Source organism: Cinclus cinclus, chromosome 5 (genome assembly GCF_963662255.1).
Source record: "Cinclus cinclus chromosome 5, bCinCin1.1, whole genome shotgun sequence".
NCBI lineage: Eukaryota > Metazoa > Chordata > Aves > Passeriformes > Cinclidae > Cinclus > Cinclus cinclus.
The window spans coordinates 5783115-5805568 of NC_085050.1; the positions used below are offsets into that span (position 1 = coordinate 5783115).

A 22454-nucleotide genomic window follows, 5' to 3' on the forward strand; every position below is an offset into this window, starting at 1 on the left:
GGTGCTGCCCGTGGCGTGGAGCTTCCAGCGGGAGAGTGGGAGCAGCTGCCGGCCGGGAAAGAGTTTCTCGTTCGCCATGAGGCCGTCCAAAGTGGTGCCATGGCGGCGGCTGGTTGGGGTGACCTTCGGGATGTACACGGCCGAGGAGATCAGGTGAGGCTCCATGTGGGCTAATCCCGAGCTCTGCGGGTGCTGCTGGGCACTACGAGTCCCAGCGTGCCCTGCGGCAGGACGCCGCGGAGCTGCGGGGGGCTGTGGCGCGCAGCATGCTGGGACATGTGGTCCGACCGGGCCGTGGCCCAGCCGCCGGATGGAGGCAGCCGAGTTTTCTATAAAATCCCGCCGCGCTCGATGGGACAGACTGATAAAATGATGTGATTTCTTAGTCGGATGGCTGGAGATGTAAAAATAATTATTTGCTGCGATATGAATGATTTTTCTCGCTGTATTATGAACTCAATGATACACAAATTCCCATTGCATTCGCAAAATGCTCTCAGAAAGATGTTTTTATCAATTGAAAAGATCACACAGATACTAAATGCCCATGCTAGCTGTACCATTCAAGTGTGTATCACGTCGCTGTTTACTGCCGTTGATTTTTCACTCTTTCCATTTCAGGAAACTGAGTGTGAAACCCATAACAAACCCTCAGTACCTGGATAACGTGGGGAATCCGGCTGTAAATGGTCTGTACGACTTGGCCTTGGGACCTCCGGACTCCAGAGAAGTGTGTGCGACTTGCACGCAGAACTTCAGCAACTGCCCCGGACACTTTGGCCATATAGAACTGCCATTGCCTGTCTACAACCCGCTGTTCTTCGATGTATGTACCACTTAAATTCTGCTGGTGAAACGGGTGGTGGTGCCCGAGCTGTCATGTAGTTGCAGTCCTTGAAAATACTAAAGGTGCCGAGATCTGTTTTCTCTTTTAAGTGTAATAACAGCAAATGTAGTAGAAGAGCTTTGTTGTGACACGAGAGATCAACACAAATAGCACTTTTGAAAAATATGCTCTTTGTTGTAAGTGTTGTTTTTTCTCAATATTAACAGGCAGGTGAGGGGGGAATATTCATCCTGAAGTATGTGACTGACAGTAGGATGTCATAGGCTTTCATGGGTGATGTAGGCTTTGATTAAATGAATGGCACAGTAAAAATTATCATTTCCTTTAAACAACTACTGCACATGAACACCTGTCTACTCTTGCAGTTTTTCACAAACCTGAGCTGGGATGGATTTTCCTCCTGAAGTGTTGATCTCACCATTTGCAGTAGCTGCCTTTTGCACTGGCTACTAATGGAGAGTCAAAACCTTACTTTCAAGTGACCAAAGTTAGCTGAGGTACCCATTTCTAGCCTTGTTCCAGCTTTAAGTCAAACAACTGTACTGACCAAAGATTAAAATCCTGCAGCAGTAATTCCCAGCCTTCAGGCCACAGGGGCTGCCTGCAGCTGGAGTGAAAGAACTGTGTTAATAATAATGCAGGGCTGTGTAAAATAAGAAAACCCGCTGATAATTTCCCAGACCTTGAGGAGAATGTGATTGTGTGAAGGATCTTGTAGGACTGAGATCAGAATGTTTCATTTACTAGCGTGGGGGTTTGGGTTCCACATGGTCCTCTATGGGGCGAGTTGCTGGGAGCTGCAGTCATGGTACTGTGTAAGAGCAGCCCTGGTCCCAGAGCTGCTGTAGGATACCACAGGTGTTTCAGGTATCTGTTATGTAGACAGCCTGCAGAGAGTTTATCTACAGATCATGCTTTGCATATGAGCCTGGTTGAAATAAATTTCTTTTCAAGCGAATTCCTTATGATTAAAATTAATTATTAGGCTAATTTCACAATTATTGTAGCACTTTCTTTAAGTCCAAACAATTGTATTTACTTGCTTAGTGTGCAAGCTAGTACATCTGCCAGGATAACCTTTTCTTCCCCCTTTCTTTCCAGAAATTATACCTTCTAATCCGAGGTTCTTGTTTGAATTGCCACATGCTGACATGTCCTCGAGCTGTGGTTCACTTACTGCTAAGTCAGCTGAAGGTGCTGGAGAAAGGGTTGCTTCATGCTGTCCATGACCTTGAAATCATTCTGAACAGGGCAAGTACTGTGTAATGCTCCATCCCTTTTGGAGTTCATGGTCTCATAACTGTAAAGCTCTCTGCCAATTTCTTTCCTTCTGTTCCCTTTAGTTTGTGGAACAATGTGCAGATGCAACAGGCTCAGAAATTGAAGAAGAGTTAAATCGCCACGTTCAGGAAATGTTGCAGAGCTCTCAAAGAAGAGATCGGTGTTCAAATGTAAGTACAGGCAGTGCTTCTCCTGATGTCTTTGGCTTTATCCTCTTAAAATAGCAATGTGCAGAGCAAAGCCTGTCTTTGACTCTGTAGGTGCTGGATTTTGTCCACTTCTGAACTGTGTTATTGAGCTTTTTGAGAGAAATGTCTGAAATTAAACTTAGAAAGGATGTTATTTCCTGTTAGTACAACTGTTGAGTTTCTGGAAAATAGTGTCTGCGTAGGGCAATATTTTATAGTGTAAACACCATATTAAAATCTGATACTGCTGTCAGTATATCACCTACAGATGTTGATACTTCTCTGTATGATGCTCTGGCTGTTTTGAGCTATAGAACACATTTTGAGAGCTCATGCATTTAGCAAACTTGCAGAATTAATTACAGTGACATTTTTAGGAAGACTTGGGTAATTCTAGTTTCCATTTACATGTAGTTTAATGTACATGGTTAGTAAAGGTAAATGAGTGAAGAAGATATTTAAAAATCTAAGATCATTGAGCACATTTGTTTATAAGCCAAGTTTAATTTCTTGATCACTTATTTAAAAACTAAGCTTATGCACTTTGTAAATCATACATTCATGAGCAGTCAAAACAAGTGATTTTTGTCACTTTTCTGCCTTGTTAAGTCATCATTAGTGAAAAGTTTTAAATTCCAGTACTGAGTTGAAAAATAAAGACTTTATGGAATAAATTGAAAAAGGAGGGTGGAGAGCACTGAGGGATGTATGTCTCCAGCAAATGGGAAAATGATGAAAGAACACTACAGATTAAGACATTAAGTAATGAGTTCATAGGTGTATGTGCATTGATACTAATAATGTTCATACTGATAGTTAATGTTAGTTGTATAATATTTAATGAATTCTTTATATAGGATGTCTTAATTAATTTTTATTATATTCATTATTTTTAAGGGTTTTTTTTTCTTTACCAGGTCAAAAATGTGTGTGAGTGTAGAAATAAACTGGTATCACAGTTCTGGAAAGCACACATGGGTTCAAAGAAATGCCCAAACTGCAAGTAAGTTTACCTGCATGAAGAAACTGGTTTCTAGTTAAATGCTGTATTTCTATTAACCTTTATCTGTCTGTCCTGTTTGTTTGGTTTTTTTTTTCCTTGAAGATCCAGGAGATCGCTGGTGCGAAAGGAACACAACAGCAAGCTGACAGTAACCTATCCTTCCACAGTGTACCAAAAGGCAGGAGGGGAATGCATTCTGGATGAAACAGCAGGTAAAATGTGTGTCTTCTACTCAAATATGTTTGCACTTTTCCCCTACATTTAAGGGGCACATATTTTTCGCAGTGACTGTGCACGTAAAACTCCTTTTAAAAAAATACTGATTATAACTAAGCCAGTAAGCTCAGGAATCAGAGACAGCCCAATTCCATTAAATTTCTGTTTGACAACTTGTTGTGTTTTTGCAGCTTCAAGTGTCTCTTGTGTCAGGAAAAGAAGTACAACAGCATCTTCTTTGTCAACTTCAGGGTGGTTTTGGGGCACTTCATTTTTGGCAGGCAAATGATTTTCTGCTGGATTTTTTGAATTGAGCAACTGCAGATAAGATAAATTAGGAGGAAGATGACCAGCATCAGAAAGAAAATCACATAATCCTAACTCTTATGAATGAATTTCCTCTTAAAGAGTAAAAGACAGAAAAGATAGTAGGTGGCACTTTCCATGATTAATTAACCTGTTGTTTGAATCATTTTAAACCTCCCTTTCCTTCTCGTATCCTTGATCCTTTACACAGTGAGACACAATTGAAGCAGACATTCATGTGTGTTATTTAGCCCTTAGGAAAGGATTCCATAGAGGGTTTATTTTGTTTGCTACTCTGTGATTTAAATACTAGATTAAATCTCTGGAGCTGTGGCTAAAGAAGCAAAATGGGAAGTATTCTTTCTCTATTCTGATCTGGGATGGATCATGCAGATCCACCCACGTTAGGTACATTGTGCATAGCCTGTGCATGGTTAAGTCTCAAAAGGGATTACCTTTAACTTTGACATTGATGCACCTCTGTTTAAGGGATGGGAAGGTTTTCTAGGTGAATGGAGAACTGAACTTACAGTGTGCAAAAATCTGCATTTCTGGACCTAAGCCAGGAGAAGAATAGGAAGCTGTCTGAGGTCATGGGAGAATTGCTTCTCATCGAGTTGTGGAAATTGAGATCTAAAATCTTTGGCTTTGTTTTGAAAATACTTGATCTTTTTGCTTTTCAGTTGCAAAACCATGTGTTTTCCTTCCTCTCCAAAGCAGAGTTAGCCCAGACTCTCACTTGTAATATGCATGGATTGCTGGCTGGTGCTATTGTCTCCTTCACTGGGGTATTTCATGGGAACCTTGATACCTCACTGGTAGTACCTGAGCCCCACTGAAAGGTTCCCCAGCTGCTGGCTGACTCTTGATTTGTGTTTTGGTCAAGGGATGAGGTCATTTGAGGAAAGGTTCCAGCTCACTATAAGTCAAAAAAAGCATAAACTTTAGGTGTTAAAGTGGAGTCTTATTTCTGTTACTTATATTTGTATTAACTAGTCACAGAAATTATTTTTTACTTGATTTCATATTCCCAAAGCAAACATTTAAATGATAATTTTGATGTAGATGTCAGCTAGTATATTTTGTGTGTATTTCCATTCCTTCTCTGAGCTGGAAGCACCACTGTAAGCAAAAAAAAACAAACAAACAAACAAACAAAAAAAAACAACCAAAACTTTCAGAGTACTGTCTTGAGATTTTTTTTTTTTAATTTTTTTTAGGTATTGATGAAAGCCAGTTAGGGAAGAGAGGATACCTTACACCAATGACTGCCAAGGAATACATCCTGGCTCTGTGGAAGAATGAAGGTAATGGTTTTGAAGAGTAACATTACTTACTTTGTTTTCTGTACCATTAAGTGGGTAAATCTGCAAATCTTCCAGTATGAATTCCTAGTCAAATCTTTGCCTTTTGCCTTAAGGGCTCCTGACTACAAAATAGGTTTTGTGACAGGAGGACTGTCAGCCAATGAAGGCAGAGACCTGGATTAAATTAACACTTTGATCAATTATTCTCAAATTGTGGCTCCCCACAAATCACAGCTGCTGTTTGCAGAGAGTGTGATTTTCCTATGGTGCTGCACCCCACAGTTACACTGGTTAGAGACTGAGAGTGGATTTATCAGCCTCTTTTTAGAGTTGCCTGTACTCTGAATCTGTCTGCAGTTGCCCAGAGAATCCAAAGCAGTTTTGTGAATCAGTCACAGTCAGTAGTTGGAAACTTTCTTACTCTTGTTTTGCCTTCTCCTTTTACTGTAATGTATATTTCTGTCCGGAGTTGTTCCTAAAATACCACATATGTGATAAAAAAAAGTGTGGCAATTCTTTCTAACCTGAATGTTTTCAGAATGTTTTTATTTTAAACAAGCTCAGTAGTGTTAACTTCTCAGATTCTGTTGACTTGGTTGACCAAGTGCATCTGGTGATTTGGATTCCCAAACAAGAGCAGTGAGAATGGGTTTATATTTATTTTGTGTCTTTTTAGGTTTCTTTCTGCGTTATCTCTTCCCTGGGATGAATCCCAATGAGAGTTCAGGATTCAGTCCAGACATGTTTTTTTTAGATCTACTTGTGGTTCCACCTTCAAGGTAAAATTTATCCCCCTAAAATTTTGTGGAAATACAGGGTTTAGTGCATACTTTGCAGGAGCTGGAGATCCAAACTCCTGTAGTATAGACACTGGTCTTAAGTGTCAGTGGAGTGTTTAAATAATAAAAATCACACTAGTAATTGATGATAAGTTCTGTTGTAACTTCATTAGAAGATTGAAATACTAATAATAGAAAAAATATATTTTTTAGTATTAGTATATGGAAAAAATATTTTATAATTAGTATTTTAATTATCAGAGAATATTATTAACTGCACAGTACTAACAGAATTTCTTATTAAGGCTCATTCCTCTTTTATGACTGTCCCTGTAGAGTATAGGAATTTTTAAATGCCCATTGTTAGTTTGGATAATTTTCCATGCACTGAAGATTGATCTTAGAATGTTTGAGGTTTAGCATGCTGCTTTTGAGTGGCTTTAATCTCCTAAAGGAATTTTGATTTGCTGTAGGTATCGTCCTGTAAATCGCGTGGGAGATCGCCTGTTCACAAATGGGCAGACTGTGAACTTGCAGGCTGTGATGAAAGATGCCCAGTTGATACGGAAGCTCTTGGTTTTCATGGCCAAAGAGCAGTGCCAGCCAATAAAAATTACAGAAGAAATTCAAACAGTAAGACTTGCTGGTTATCTTATTCTTTGCTTTTTTGGATGTGTGGGTGGAGTTCAGGAAGGCTCCTGTTAAAGCTGTTTCTGTAACAGTTTTTGCCTGAGCTGTTGGAATATCTGCTGGTGGAGATGTTCCATACCTTGTTTGGCTTTTTCCCTCTGCTCTTTTCTGCCTGGTGCAAAGTGAAAAAACATTTTGCTCAGATGCTCTTAGCCATGGATTTTTGGTGTTAGATTACCATATGTATAACGGGCTCCTGTTTGTGGAGAATGAAATATGTACACCACAAACAGTTCGTAATAAAACTTTGCCAGCATTTCATGACATAAAAAGAGGGGGAAAAAGCCACTTTAGCTTCTAAATCTAGTGGAGTTGATTATGTTTATTTTTTAACAGTTGATGTGTACGTAGGACCCAAAACTTCACAAATAATATAAGTAGTAACAATACTTGTCTGCTTCTGACTTTTCACATAGCTGTATAGTGTAAATAATAATGTTTGTCAGCTGCCTCATTCCATATTTGTTCATCAGTTGTATCGTTGAGGGGTCTTTGACATTGGACTCGGCTTCAGGGGAACTTGATTTACATCTGCAGTATAGTGTTACTTGGAAACATTATTTGTTACTCAGAATGCAGCCACTAGATGGAGATCTGTTCTTAAAACATGTAACAGGAGGACAGTGAGTTTTGGATGCGACTGGTTTTGTGGCTTTAGTGGAAAACAAAGTGATGTGATAAAAACTCTTGGCTTTGCATTATTTTTATCTGAATATAGGATTTTGTAGTTACAGTGATTCCTAACATGGACTGACTACCAGTGCAAAATAATGGTGAATGTTTCTTTTGTTGTATTTAATACTGTAATTAATACTATAACTTCAGCCTAGTAAGTAGAAGATACATTTTGTTATGTCCAAGTTTCTAATTTCTGTTTCTGTAGGAGACAGGAGGGGATAGTGAACCTCTGGACCGTTCTGTGCTGACAACGATTCCAGGACAGAGCATTGCAGATAAGCTGTACAATGCTTGGATACGTCTCCAGAGCCATGTCAACATTGTGTTTGATAGTGACATGGACAAGCTGATAACAGAAAAATACCCTGGTATTCGTCAGGTGGGTAGCAGGTGGAGTCTGAATTAAAAAAGAGAAGCCGATGGAATAAGAAAAAAGTGAACCATTTGTTGTTAGTATGTGGTCATTTTCATGCCCCTCACCATTGCAAGAATCCATCTGGTTCTCCATACTTCCAGGTTTTAATTGTTACCTTCTGTTTCCACAGCTGTTGGAGAAGAAGGAAGGGCTGTTCCGCAAGCACATGATGGGGAAGCGTGTGGATTTTGCTGCTCGATCCGTCATTTGCCCCGACATGTACATCGGGACCAACGAGATTGGCATCCCTATGGTGAGGATAAATAAAGGACTGTGTCTTTCTGCTGCAGCTCAGGACTGAACTGCACTGCTGGCACTTGGTACCAGTTTAAAATCTAGAGGTTTTCCTGCACAGTGTTAATAAGGAAACAGGAAAATCATACTGATGCAAAGCAAGAATACCACATCTGAGAAAGAGGTTTTTTTTTAAAAAAAAAAGGTGTAGTTGCTTTGTGGGATTAGGATTAGGAATTGGTGCAGACTTTAAAAGTAGATCCTGTTCCTCCTGTGGTCTTTGCACAAGGTATTTTTGAGGTATTGCAGCCTTAAGAGAAGGCCATGACACTGTCACCAACTTCCTTCACCCTTACGGATTTTTAACTTCGTAGGGATGACATCAAGCCTAAATTTTAGCTTTTCATTATATTATCTTTGCAGAAAATAGCGAACCTAATGATAATGTGCTTTTTCTCTGTATATGTTGGCTGATTTGCAGAATCTAAACCCATACTTGCTTTCTTTAATTGCTAGTTGAGTTTTACACTGCAGTAGAAAATTGTAAAAGCGACATTGCTTATATTCACTTGATAGAGGATTTTGTAATAGAAATGTATTTATTTGACATCAGAGTAGACTGAGGAGAAGATGCATTCAAGACCTTAATTTATGCTTGCATTATATTTCTTAATTTTTGATGCTGTTTTGTCAGTGTCTTTTTGAGTTTTAAGCCAAAATTGAACAACATGTTTCTTCTCTCCTCTTTTCCCTCCTGTCTAGGTATTTGCCACCAAACTGACTTACCCTCAGCCAGTCACTCCCTGGAATGTCAAAGAGCTGAGGCAGGCTGTCATCAATGGGCCCAAGGTGCACCCTGGGGCCTCCATGGTCATTAACGAGGACGGGTCTCGCACGGTGCTGAGCGCCACCAGCCTGACCCAGCGCGAGGCCATCGCCAAGCAGCTCCTCACCCCCTCCTCAGGGGCACCCCAGACGGGGCTGAAGATTGTGAGTATGGGCAGAGCCCTCCTCCATCTCTGGTTGAGGGCGTAGGAACAAAATCATGATACTTTTTCAAACGCTAAACCCCATTTCCCCATCCTTTACTTTCTTCTTATATGCAGTGAGTGGCATTCATTGTGCCAAGATGCAGGATATTCTTAGTGGTGGCCTTGGCAGTGCTGGTTTAGCAGTTGGAGTCCATGATTTGAGAGGTCTTTTCCAACCGAATTGATTCTATGTCAGTTGTTAGTCTTCTGTGCTACCATTTAATCAATCTTTGAAACTTCTTAACTGTATCCCCATCCTGTGCAAGAGTTGAAAATGTACTCTTTAGCTGCTAGAGCAATTTTTTTGGTGTTTAATAGTTTTCACATTGTTATATATTATCCTGTCTCTCATGAAGGCTTAGCAAAGATTTGACATTTAAGTCTGAGTATTTCTGTGATGTCAGTTCTTTCAGAACCTGGCACAGAGTTAAACATAACAGTATTTAGATTGTACAAACAACTCACCATACTCTTGTTGATAATCACTTAAGTGGAAATTAGGACGTTACTAACAGAAAAATTAAAATGAGACTGTTCTAAGAGACTCTGTTCTAGATAAGGTTATATTGTGTTGCACTTAAAGCTGAAATTAAGACATTTCTCACCTCTGCTTCAGCTACTGGATCATAATACTACCTTAGTCTAGGGTGTGTTGTAGCAGGTATCAACTCAGCCCAGTGGGCTTTGGACAAAGAGCTGATTGATTCAATCACTGTGAGTTGGGGGAGTTAATGGGGAATAATTGTTTGGTGGAGAGCAGAGGGTGTTCAGGGGCAAGCAGTCTTGAGTTTTGCACAGAACACGAATACCAGAAAGAAGGTGTTTAGGATGCGCGTGCATTTAAAGATAAATTAGTCCTTCCTGAGGCACGCCAATACCCTGTAGGCACCAACCAAACCTCTGTGGCAGGTGTGTCGGCACATTAAGAACGGGGATGTGCTGCTGCTGAACCGGCAGCCCACGCTCCACAGACCTTCCATCCAAGCTCACCGGGCCCGGATCCTGCCTGGGGAGAAGGTGCTGAGGCTTCACTACGCCAACTGCAAGGCTTACAACGCCGACTTCGACGGAGATGAGATGAACGCCCACTTCCCACAGAGCGAGCTGGGCAGAGCAGAAGCCTACACCTTAGCCATCACTGATAAACAGTACCTGGTGCCAAAGGCAAGTGAGACTGCCGGATAAATTCATTTCTAGATGCAGTCAGTTGGTTTTGTCTAATGATAAATGAGGTAGTTTTTAAAAAATCTGTTTACATACTTCTGAGGTTTATTTCTGTGTTCTTTCTCCACTTGTGGTTCTGTTCCTCTAAAGAAGGCCCAGCACATCCAAACAATCTTCCTTTGAGCGTCAGTGTCCAGAGGAGATTCGGTACAGAGTTGTGCTCTAATGAGTTCTTTACAAATTACTTAAGTGTTTTTATCCAGGGGGAATAATTTTGGGAGCCGGAGGCGCACGGCTTATTAACCCCACCACCACCTTTTTCTTGTTACCTCTTTAGGATGGGAAGCCACTTCCTGGCTTAATCCAGGATCACATGATTTCTGGAGTCAGCATGACCATGCGGGGCTGCTTTTTCACCAGAGAGGAGTACATGGAGCTTGTGTACCGAGGGCTGACAGACAAAAAAGGAAAAATTAAAATCTGTCCTCCAGCCATTATGAAGCCACAACGATTATGGACAGGAAAGCAGGTAGTTTATCATTTACTGGGCTAAAAAATGCTGGTGCTTTCAAGGTAAGAAGAATGCTAGTGCTAAAACTAGTGCTGCTAAGGGTGTTTGGAAGGCCAGATCCCATCAACACCATGTAATTTTTGTTGTGTGTCTTGAGCTGTAAAACCCAACAGACAATTTCTTTTTATTTTTTTTATTTTAATATACCTAATTATTGGAAAAATCTTTGCTATTTTATATTTCTGAATAATTACGTGTCTTAGCTCACTGATCCTTCAGAGGGTAGAGTAGCAGGATGATACTCCCACCTTGTCAGATTTCCAAGCTTTCAAAACTTTGCTGTCAATGAAAAGAATACATACAGGACATTGCTTTTCTCATTCATGCCCCAGATTTTTTTTATGTTGAGAGGTGATTATACAAAAATAATAATGCCTGCAACTCATCCTGCTTCTTTATAGGTCGTTTCCACGTTGTTAATAAATATCATTCCAGACAACTATGCTCCACTGAATTTGACTGGGAAAGCAAAAATTGGTGGGAGAGCCTGGGTAAAGGGACCTGCAAAAGGATCTCTGAATCTTGATTCAATGTGTGAATCTCAGGTATGCAACAACTTTGGGGGTTCGCTGGGCTGTGTTATATTAAAATTGTGTGTACAGTAAAGGAATGGGAAGGGAACAAGGCAGATGACAAAGTTAGAAGCAGATATTTGGCAACAGTTACTGTCAGAAGTAGGTGACTGAAGGATAGGCCTGGGAGTCAGGAAAAATTCTTTGTGGTCCTGACTTAGGTAGATTCCATCTGTTTCTGTTAGACCATGTGTCCTCATTGTCAGACTTCATAGGTGGAAAAATGCAGGTGGTGCTAGAAGTTTCATTTCTGCTGTAAATTCTGAAAGTATAGATCATCTGACCACATTTAACCATTCACCAACATGTAAGCTTTTTATACTTAAACCAGTTTTCACGTAGATTACATGGAAAAGCCTGTAGAGGTCATAATAAGGTTGAAATTTCTGTTTTCCTGATTCAAAGCTGTGTTTTATTTTTCAGGTTATTATCAGAGATGGGGAATTACTGTGTGGAGTCTTGGACAAAGCTCACTTTGGCAGCTCTGCCTACGGGCTGGTCCACTGCTGCTATGAGATCTATGGGGGTGAAACCAGTGGGAAAGTGCTGTCATGTCTGGGGCGCCTCTTCACTGCTTACCTGCAGCTGTACAGGGGATTTACCATGGGTGAGTACCTGCAGCAGTGAAGCACCTCCTGAGGTATAAACCAGGCATGGTTGGGCACTAAGACATGCTAATTCTGTTAATTAAATTCTGCAAGACTGGGATAGCTGCCTGCCAGCCTTTTTTGATCTTGGCTTTTGTCGATGCATAGCTGGCCTTCTAAGCATAAAGAGAATGTACAGTCTTTAATATGTTCAGCAATTTCTCTTTTCTCTCCTGCCTAGCCAAAGTGTACACAATGTGTCTTGTGTTGAACTTTAGTTTAGATCAAAACCTCAAGTTTCGCTTCTCTGAAAAGTATTTATTGCATAGAAGGCAGAAGAGCTGACAAGCAAGAGGAAAGAACTTTAGGGGCTTGGTGATCAAGTCTTGCACATCGCATTTTACTGTAAAACTTTAGGTAGATCAGTTTGCAAAGCTTTCATTACAGGTTTTCAAACTCATTCAAGGGTTATAGAGACACAGTCAACTGTTAGCAGTAGTGAGGGACCAACAGACTGCTGTGAGCCAGGGAAAAAGGGAGGGGTATCTTTGGGAGTGAAGAAGGTGACTGATTAACTGTAAGATACAGAACTCCTGAGAGTCAGGGTCCAAAAACTAGTTATGGAAAAAAGAAAAGCAAGCCTGAGACCACCAGGGCACATCAGAAGAGAACTGAGACTCAAGCAGGAGTTTGAGATTTGGAGTTTTGACGCATCCATTTTAGTGTCTGTGGCAGGAGTGTACAAATAGCTCACAGGAGTTCAGGTTCCAGTGTTTAGTCTGTTCCCTGGTCCTGTCATCTCAAAGATCTGTATTTTTAATTTGTCTTTTGAAAAAAAGCTAAGGCCAGATTTCAGCTTTCCAGTGAAAAGTTCAGCTAATAGGAAGTTTGATGTGGATGGAAGAAAAATGTTTGATGTGGCTGGTCCATAAAGCATTCATTTGTGTAAGTGCACCAATTAAGATTTTTTGGAGAGTGTTGAAGTTAAGACTTCTTGAATTACAGTTGATTTTGCACTCTTACTGCTTAGCTGATGTTGCTGGGGTTTTTTTATGGCTTACAACTTCTCCATCCAAAAGCTACTCAGATTTTTTTCTTCTTGTCAAGTCTTTTTGTCAAACTGCAGGCCCTGAGTCTAACCATCATTCTAACTTTAAGTGTGACTTTCTTTCCCAGCTCTTCACTCAAAATCCCTGACACCAAGTATGGTTCCTTTTTTTTTTTTTTTTTTTTTTTTTAAGACCATTGTGTTCTGTCTCTCCTCTTTAACAGGGATCGAAGATATTTTGGTTAAACGTGAAGCAGACCACAAAAGAAAAAAAATCATTGAAAGGTCAAGGCAGAGTGGTATTGAAGTAAGTCTGTTTTGCAGATTTTTTTTTTTTTCCATAATGCATTTTTTTTTTTAATACTGCCTTGTTTAATCATGCCTGCTTAACACCTAGAACTTCCTGTATTTTACTTTCAGGCTGTCAGAGCTGCTTTTAATTTGCCAGAAACAGCATCATGTGAAGAAGTCCAAGGGAAGTGGCAGGATGCCCATCTCTGCAAAGACCAGAGGGATTTTAACATGGTTGATATGAAATTCAAGGAGGAAGTAAACAATTACAGCAATGAAGTCAACAAGGTTGGCATCAAGGCATCTGTGCATACTAATCTTGTTTAACTTTCTAATTCAGTTAATTAATATGGATGAGCAGTGGCTGACTCTTCTGGGGGCTGAAGCTTTCCGTCTGTCCCCAGCATGGGGCTCCACGTGCTGCCTCTCCTCCTCAGCCTTGTTCTCCCTGAGCAAGAAGATGGCTTGCTATCCAAGAAGCTTTTGAAATTATGAATAGGAATCTTAGTGATTCCTCACTGTTTCACTTTGTTAAAGCCTTCCACAGGAATTTCTTTGGTTTGTTATTTTATTAATAACATTTGGTTTTGTTCCCTTCACTCCCCCACAACTCTGTAGGTTTGCATGCCCCTTGGTCTCCACAGGAGTTTTCCAGAGAACAATTTGCAGTTGATGGTACAGTCAGGAGCCAAAGGATCCACTGTAAACACAATGCAGGTAATGACAGCCAGAATATGCTCAGCAGCTACGTGTGCTGATGTGATGTGTCCTAGAATATAAGCTGCTGGGAGCTCCTGTGGGGATATCTGATACCAGAGCATGGTTTTCATTCTGGACTTTGGCATGGAAAAATGCTAGAAGAATGTAGTAAAGACCTCAGTGTGTGATGGAAGAGAGTCAGTGTTTATTATAACCTATTTTTTAATCACTCCTCAGTACATGAGGATTTATTGAAATAGCAGAACTGCTTTTGAGAAGGAGTGCTGCAGTTTATACAAACAAACCTACTGTAGGAGAAATTACTTCTCCTGGCCTCTGTTGGAGACTGACCCTTATTCAGCTTGTGAATAGGAACAACATAATTTTTGGTTTTGGTAGAAGTGGCAAGGATGCATTTTCATTTTACCATTTGCAACACAGACACCAAGCAAGAAACACTATAAAAATGCCATCTAGAATGGACAGAATGACCACAGCTCAAAAGAGAGAGCATTTTGGGTTTAGGTTTTGTTCTGTTTTTAGTACACTGCTGAGAGGTGGTGAGGGTAATGTAGGGACCTAAAAAAATACAGTTCTTTTAGTTTCACATCTCTCTGTAAAAATAAGTATACAGAACGAGATATTGAGGTAATATTGAGGATGAGTCAGGGTACTGGAATACCTTTAAAAAACCAAGTGAGATCTCCATGCCTATTCTGCCCCTCAGTACCTAGAATATTTCATGAACAAGTCCACGTTGAACTACAGAGCATTTACTGAACATCTGACCTTTATTTACTGTATTTTTCAGGAAAAATTGTTAAGTTTATGTGAACAAAAGTCGGATGGAAAAGTGATGTTTCCTTTTTTCCTGTCTGCATTTAGATTTCTTGTTTGCTGGGCCAGATTGAGCTGGAAGGTCGAAGACCCCCACTGATGGCATCTGGCAAATCACTGCCATGTTTCCAGCCTTATGATTTTTCTCCTAGCTCAGGAGGATTTGTGACTGGCAGATTTCTCACTGGGATCAGACCTTCTGTAAGTTTAATAATGCTTGTGTTGATACTGAAGTTTATTTAAGTCTTGGTGTTTTAATAGAGAGTATCTGCAGTTATAGACAAATGGACTTTTTTCACCCTGGTTTCATATGAAGCTCTTGAGGAAGAACATGAATTTCCAGCATTGATGCACTTATTAACAGAATGCTGATGGTATTGTGCTTGTGTTTAGGAATTCTTCTTTCACTGCATGGCTGGCAGGGAAGGTCTTGTGGATACAGCTGTCAAAACCAGCCGTTCTGGGTACCTGCAAAGGTAAGAGGCCTGGTTTAGAATTGGAGCCTTTAAAAGGTCCTTTTATTGGTTGCTTGATTTTTCTCTTTTTCTCTGAGAGAGTTCTGTAGACTGTAAGTACCTGTATTGCTTAGATTAACTAAACTGTATTTGATTTTTACAAAATAGTCTGAGTGCTGAATGTTTGTTCTAAGTACAATTTTCTAGAGATCTAGATCCACTGGAACATTGTAATTTCAAATTTACCTCTGGCACATAACAGCAGCAGCTTCTCCTTTTGCAGAAATCTTTTGTTCTGGTACAAATATAGATAGGTGTAAGCGTTTCAGGCAACTCTAGTTTTTCTTGGCCACATGGAGTGGGTCTTGTCTTTACTCAAGCAACACCTCCAGTGTACATAGAAGAAAATGGAGATTTTTAATTATTGCAGAGGGTTGTGATGAGTTTTTGAGGAGGGATGTCCCCTTCTTTCAGAAAACTGTTAAAACATGACAGCAGAAAGGGACAGGAGTTTACTGTTTCATTTTAAGTCAGATCAGTCCAAAGAAGCTGGAGGGAGCAACATGCTGAAAGCTTTGAAAATTAAGCATTTCACATGAATGTTGTGTCTATAGGATTTTGGCTTCCAGAATTCCTGATCAGCCCTTAGGTACACTTAAGATGTTGATGAAAACAGTGGCTTTTGTGTTAGAAATGTATCATTGCTTTGTTGCCTCTTTGCAGCATTTTTCTTCTCTCTTTCCCCCCCCCCATTTTTTCCCCTCTGGAATAGGTGCATCATCAAACATTTGGAAGGACTGGTAGTTCAGTATGACTTGACTGTACGAGACAGTGATGGCAGCGTGGTGCAGTTTCTGTATGGAGAAGATGGGCTTGATATCCCTAAAACTCAGTTCTTACAACCTGAGCAGTTTCCTTTCATTGCAGAAAACTATGAGGTAGAACACCTAAATCTTAAGTATTTATGAGGGGCGAAGGGGAGACTGAAACACATGGTTAACATCTGGCACATCTGTCAGGGATCCAGTGGCAACACTTGTTTGTCTCAGTTAATGAGTCTTTTCAGACTAATGTACATTCTTATTTGCCATTGTATCCAAAATATGGAAGCAATCTGAAGTCTGCAGTGTGATCTAAGCAGTCTCAATTTCAGCAGAGCACCAAGCACTGTCTGTTCTAACTCTGCACTTGTATTCAACAAAGATGACTTCACTTTTCAGTCTGTCAAGTTTGATTAACTTTGTTTTACCAGTATCACCACTGCTTATTATTGAGTGGTGATAGTAGCATAAAGTTATAAGGAGTTTTGTCTCAGTTGGTTGAAAACCAAATTCGTTTTACAGCAGTGACAGCGGATGACCTTTTCAGTTGGTCAGGTTTCAGCCTGTTCTGGTACAGTGGGGACAGAGAGAAGAACAATCACACAAATTACTTTCTTACAGGTAATCCAGAAGACAAACCATCTGGATGAAGCTTTAGCAAGGATGGAGTCTCACCAAGCTAACCAGCAGTTCAAAGTCATCAAGAAGTGGCGAGCCAGACACCAAAACTCTGTGCAAAGAGAAGGAGGCTTTCTGTTATTTTCCCAAAAGAAATTGGCAAGTTTGAAAGCACAACATCCAGGAGGTGAAATGAAGAATGGAAGAGATCCTGCTACTTTACAGGTAACACAGAAGCAAACCCTTCAAAAGAAGTTACAGAATTCCATATCTTTTTTTTTAATTTCTCTGTGTATCCCAAAGTGTTTCACAGTCTAACTAAACAAGTTGCATTTTAAAGGAATCATGTCAACTAGGTGGGTGACAAGCAGAGATTTATTAAAATCTGTGACCCCTAGTGCTAGGGAAAAGGCTAAAAACTGAGATAATACATTGTTAGAAAACAGATCATGTTTGTGAATGGTTTGGGGAATTTGTTTATCTCAGTGGGTTATTAGTTTTTTCTCATGTACACAATGTAAATCTCCCTTGCATGGACAGCTTTCTGCTAGCTGGATGAGAGCCTGTTTGAGTACCAAAGATCAGAGGATTGAGTCAACCCTGCCTAGTTTTTCCAAAAAAATACCCTTGCTTAAGCCTCTTGTTCATCACAGCACTGGTCTCTATGACATGGCTTCTAATGAAGATGGTGTGTATGGACACAAAATACAGACAGATCCAGCTTCACAGCCTTGCTGTCACAAGGAATTTATCCTGGTGGAACGTGGGCAGTTAGCATGAAATTCCAGGTTGAAGGTGATGAGAGATGATTCTTTGAGCTTGTCTGCAAAAACTGGTTTTCCAAATCAGAGGTTCATTTATTGAACTATGCTGAATTTGTGTTGCTCTTGACAGTCTTTGATAATAAGCTCCTTTTTCGTGCCAGCTTTGGACAGGTGAGGTGAGAGTCAGCTACAAGCAAAGGTTGACTGTATTGAGGGTGTTCACTCCCAGTTAAAATCATTCTTTGAGGCTGTATTTCACTGATTTCTGGAGTAGTTACTATGGATACATAAGTGGGGGTATTTTTAGGCATGTAAAGAATCTTGAAATAATTTGGCTTCAAAAGTGTTAAATATCAGAAAAAGGAGAGCACCATACTTGTAACTGAGCTGTTTGCTCTGTTGTGTACACCCTTACATTCTGTACAAGTTACCTTTTCTTCCTTCACTGCTGCTTGATTGCTTGTGTTCTTACTCTGCATAAACCAGCCAGCTTAAAAACCTCCTCTTATTTTCAGTTGTTGAAGATGTGGTATGAGCTTGATGAGAAGAAACAAAGGAAGTACCTGAAGAAGACAAATAAGTGTCCTGACCCAAGCCTTGGGGTTTGGCGTCCAGATACTTATTTTGCATCTGTTTCAGAAACATTTGAAAATGGAGTGGAAGGCTATATCAATAAATGGGAATCTGAGAGCAGCCGGAGTTATGTGCACCCAGCACTTTCTTCTGATAGGTAAAAACCTCTGAGTGTCGTCGTCTTTGCACTGAGCCAAAACCCAAAATACCTTTTTAAAGTTAATTTGCTAAAACTGAAGAGTGTTTGTTTCTGTTTTGGCCTTTGTGAAATTAAGCAGTAGGTTTCAGAATGGTTTCTGAAAGGCAGATGTGCTTAGTGTACAGTGAAGAGGCTCTGCTTATCTGTTCCTTCCAAACCCGAATTTTCCATGCTGCTGAGGGCTTTAGCAAAGCCTCTCTGGACCAACAGCAATGTATTGCTGTCCCCATACATATAAAATAATACTTCATAGTAATTTTGAAAAACAAAGTATGCTCTTGATGCACCTTAAAGTTAGCAAGGCAGTTAGGAAGTGCAAGTGGGAGTAAATGGACTCTCTTTTGACATTCTGGGAATTGGCAGCAGAAATAAAATACAGTTTGGCCAAGACCCCAGTTCTGTGTTAATGGCCTGTGTTTCTCTGATCAGATGGGGATAGACAATTTTACAGTTTCTGGAGCGTATTTATCTGTAAGCTACTGGGGTAAATTGTCTAAAAGATGTAACTTTATTGAGCAATGATTAATTCTTTTCTGAGATTTTTATTTTATATGTTGAGCTAAACCTCTCATTTCCTGTCTCCAGATTAAAGGATCTGTTGTATTTAAAGTGGCAGCGTTCTCTTTGTGACCCAGGAGAAGCTGTGGGGCTTCTTGCTGCTCAGAGTATCGGGGAGCCTTCAACACAGATGACTCTGAACACCTTTCACTTTGCTGGCAGAGGTGAAATGAATGTCACATTGGGTATTCCAAGGTGAGAAAGCTGTGTCCTCAGTGGGCCCTTTATTTTAGGTATATAATTGTGCTAGGTACACTAGCAGGTGTATGTGTGAATATTGAGGGTGAACAGTCCTTCAGTGTACTTGTAAATTTTGCCTGTTCAGAAGTATTTTAATGTTATACAATTTTCCAGTTACTTTGGTTAGTTTTCCAGATACTAAATATCTGTGAAGGCCCTTTTCTCTAACCCGATAGGCAGCAAATCATCAGTTTATTTGGAATAATGTGGGTCGTGACCTGGCCTTATACTGGGAGTGTGGGATGCCTTGGGTGGGAGGGGATTGTGTTGCTTCAGAGAAACAGGAGGGGAGGAACATACAAGGAAGCATCCATCATGCATCTGTAGGAAACAGACCTCATTGGTCTTTCTGTTCTTGGAACAATTTATTATAATCTATTCTCATAACTGGGGGGAAATGATCCAGTTGAGGCAGTGGGGCTGCTGTTGTGCTGTGCCTGGTGGGGAATCAGAACAGAGAAAAGGAGCAGTGCAGTGTAACCACAGCACTTGGTGCACATGCCTTTGGTGGAGCTGCCAGTTGCTCTGTTCTGCCTAATTAAATTGCCTAGATAATTACTTGATTTGCATAGTTGATTTTGGTTTTTTTGGCTTGATTTGAATGATTATTCTTTGTCTAAAGGTTGCGAGAAATACTAATGGTGGCCAGCGCAAACATTAAAACACCGATGATGAGTGTTCCTGTGTTCAGTACCAAGAAAGCTCTCAAGAAGGTGAAACAGCTTAAGAAACAGCTCACGAGAGTGTGCTTAGCTGAGGTGAGCCTCCTTTTCAGTGCATCCTCTAAGAGTCAGCAAAACACCTCCTCTTTGAGCTCATCAGTGATTTGCTGTGCCATTGTCTTTGGCTTTTTTTCAAGCACATTTTCCACAGTCTGTAGAATGGAGGGATTGTGTTTTGTCTTTGAGACAAACTAATCTGTGAGTGACATGAAGCTCAGATAGAGACCTTTCTATTTGTCCCCCACCCCTTCTTAATCTTACACAAACGGCTGTGCTCAACAGAAGCAAAACATGTCTCTCTGGAGATTCAATACACTGGGATGTGTTCAGCATTCCCTCTCTTCCTGGGAGTGCAGCCTTGTGCTCTCCTACATGCCCTCCCCTCTTCTGTTTTACTCTTGTGAGTTGAAAGCAGAAACAGTCAGGTTGAGACTTAGCTGTGTGCTGGAATACTGTCCTGTTCCATGAGCATGGTCAGTAAAAGGAAGCTGTTGGTCCCCTGAAGAAGGGTAATCTCTTGTGAAATAGTTGGATGTTCTTCCAGTATTGTTTGAGTTCATTGTTGGGAAGAGTTCAAGCCAAAAAGTGCAGTAGTGTACAGTCCTTTTGCCCAAGAGCAAAGCCTCCAGAAAAGTTTACCATTTAGCCTTATGTAATTCTGGTTTCCTGTGGAAAGCACTGGAACTGCAGGAAATAAATGAAATGTCTTCATCAAAGGAGTAACATTCCTATTTGGGAATGTTCTGTAGGTCTTGCAGAAAGTGGACATTGAGGAATCCCTCCATGTGAAGCACAAGCTGAACAAGCATCGCCTTTACAAAATCAAATTCCATTTCTTGCCCAATGAATATTACCAAGAGGAGAAGTGTGTGAAGCCCAGGCAGGTCTTGCACTTCATGGAAACAAGGTGAGTTTGCTTTTAATTTCTTTAATATTTGCTCTTCTTCTGCTTTTTTATGGGCTTTGCATGTGGTTGATTAGAGCTGGTGTGGCTTTTAGAGCAAGAGTTCCAGCAGATATGGAGAAAAAAAATTACACAGTTGCTTTTATGTCTTAAATAAAATTGGCAATTTTATTTTTCAAGTCCAGTAATGAACCATCTCTTCTGAAGGTCAGTTTGATGTGCAGTTTTTATATCCAGATGAATGTATAATTTTATGCTTTGGATGCACGGCTACATCTGTGACAGTAACAGAACTCATACCAATCTTTTGATTCCTAAATGAATGAGAAAGGGCTGAGAAAAATTATTTGCATTATCCTAGAAGTAGGATAATGCAAATAATCCAGCAGGGAATAATGTCCTAGTATGAATTGACTGGCTTGTTAACCAAAATAAATAAATTTTTTCACAACTTCAGATTTTCTGTTGTACTGCTGAGCTTTGACACTCTGAGTTGCTTCTTCTTTCAGGTTCTTTAAAGTTCTTCTGGAAGCAATTAAAAGGAAGACTACAAAGATGGCATCTTTTAATGAAGTCAGCACTCGGAAGACAACTCGGAAGGATTTAGATGATGACCAAGACAAGGTACCCAAAAAATCACCTGAAAAACACCTCACTTCCTTTCCCTGTTGTTGAGAACCAGAACTGGAAAAGTGTAGCATGTTTCAGTGTACACAAAACATGTGAATACTAAACTACTAGTTAAATAATTCATACATAAACCGTCTTTGCTTTCTCATAAAATTAACAAGGAGATCAAAGTTTTTGTGTGTTAAATGCTGATTTGCTGAAGACTGTACTCTGAAAATGCCTGTTCATTTTAGCTGCTTTGAGACAGAAGCATATCACTCTGCTTGCTCCCAGATCAGTGTCCTGTAGGAGCAGTGGTTGTCAAAACTTTGGGGAAGGTCCTTTGTTCATTGAAATGCCTTTGCATGTTCTTTCTGCCACTCCTCTCCCATCAAGGACTGTCAAAGCAGAGTGACATCTTATCCATCTTGTAGACATTCTTCGTGTTAAATGTTGAAGTTATCAGGAGTGGCAGTTCATTTCTTTATAGTAGTAGACATACAGAAATTAATGTGTCTGTAAAGGTAGAACATTGAACAAGAGATTTGTTAAATTCCAAATGTTTGGCTGAAGCCTAGCAAATCTGCCTGATTTTCTGCCTATCATAAATTTTTAGACACCAAATTGTTTGGAAGCTGTAGCAGAGGAAGAAGAGAACATTGTTGATGCAGAAGCTGATGAAGGGGATGGTGATGCTACAGAAACAAAACGGAGGAAAAACCAGGAAGAAGAGGTAATGACTTTATAGGTGCTCAGCACTGCTCTTTAATTCCCTATTTCTTCCATGTTTGACTTGGGAAGGAAAACTTCCACTGAAATGAAATGCTGAAAAAACCAAACCCCACTTGAGAGGAGATAGGAAAGTGTTTGCTTTGGGCTGAAGAGTTTTCATTTGGTTCTTTTCTGAAGCCTTGTTCTTCAGGCATTTGGGTGGATGTGTCTGGCAGTCAGGCTGTCTGTGCTGAAGTTAACTTTTGCTAATTTCATGCCATTAATTGTTTTTAAAATTTTACTGTGGTTCTTAAAAAATAGTCTCCCTGCATGTTTCTCTATGTTCAGTACTTGATAATTGGGTCTTAAAAGATGGAGTGCTGTAATTTTAGCAAGAGGGTGAGGTAATTGAAAATTCTGAGGGAATCCTATTAGAGTTGGATTATGGGAAGAAGTTGGACTTTGTCAGGGAGAGCAAACTAAATTCTGCCACAGTCTCGGCTTCCTGTAGCATCCTGGACTATGCTGAGAAATAA

The 22454-nt window shown here is 40.2% G+C and overlaps 1 protein-coding gene across 1 annotated transcript in view; it reads left to right on the top strand.

The window, feature by feature from the left end:
* The first annotated feature begins 76 nt into the window (after positions 1-76).
* POLR1A (RNA polymerase I subunit A) overlaps positions 77-22454 on the top strand; it is a 28521-nt gene continuing 6143 nt past the window's right edge. The window contains exons 1-29 of the mRNA XM_062493314.1: positions 77-153; positions 622-826; positions 1949-2098; positions 2191-2298; positions 3234-3319; positions 3422-3531; positions 5062-5148; positions 5825-5927; positions 6401-6560; positions 7504-7674; positions 7841-7963; positions 8707-8934; positions 9885-10139; positions 10477-10668; positions 11112-11255; positions 11706-11889; positions 13142-13224; positions 13338-13496; positions 13827-13925; positions 14793-14945; positions 15138-15220; positions 15972-16137; positions 16642-16863; positions 17918-18132; positions 18760-18927; positions 19595-19730; positions 20444-20601; positions 21108-21222; positions 21824-21940. Coding sequence (XP_062349298.1) covers positions 77-153; positions 622-826; positions 1949-2098; positions 2191-2298; positions 3234-3319; positions 3422-3531; positions 5062-5148; positions 5825-5927; positions 6401-6560; positions 7504-7674; positions 7841-7963; positions 8707-8934; positions 9885-10139; positions 10477-10668; positions 11112-11255; positions 11706-11889; positions 13142-13224; positions 13338-13496; positions 13827-13925; positions 14793-14945; positions 15138-15220; positions 15972-16137; positions 16642-16863; positions 17918-18132; positions 18760-18927; positions 19595-19730; positions 20444-20601; positions 21108-21222; positions 21824-21940 — 4257 coding nt within the window. The remainder of the gene's footprint in view (positions 154-621; positions 827-1948; positions 2099-2190; positions 2299-3233; positions 3320-3421; positions 3532-5061; positions 5149-5824; positions 5928-6400; positions 6561-7503; positions 7675-7840; positions 7964-8706; positions 8935-9884; positions 10140-10476; positions 10669-11111; positions 11256-11705; positions 11890-13141; positions 13225-13337; positions 13497-13826; positions 13926-14792; positions 14946-15137; positions 15221-15971; positions 16138-16641; positions 16864-17917; positions 18133-18759; positions 18928-19594; positions 19731-20443; positions 20602-21107; positions 21223-21823; positions 21941-22454) is intronic.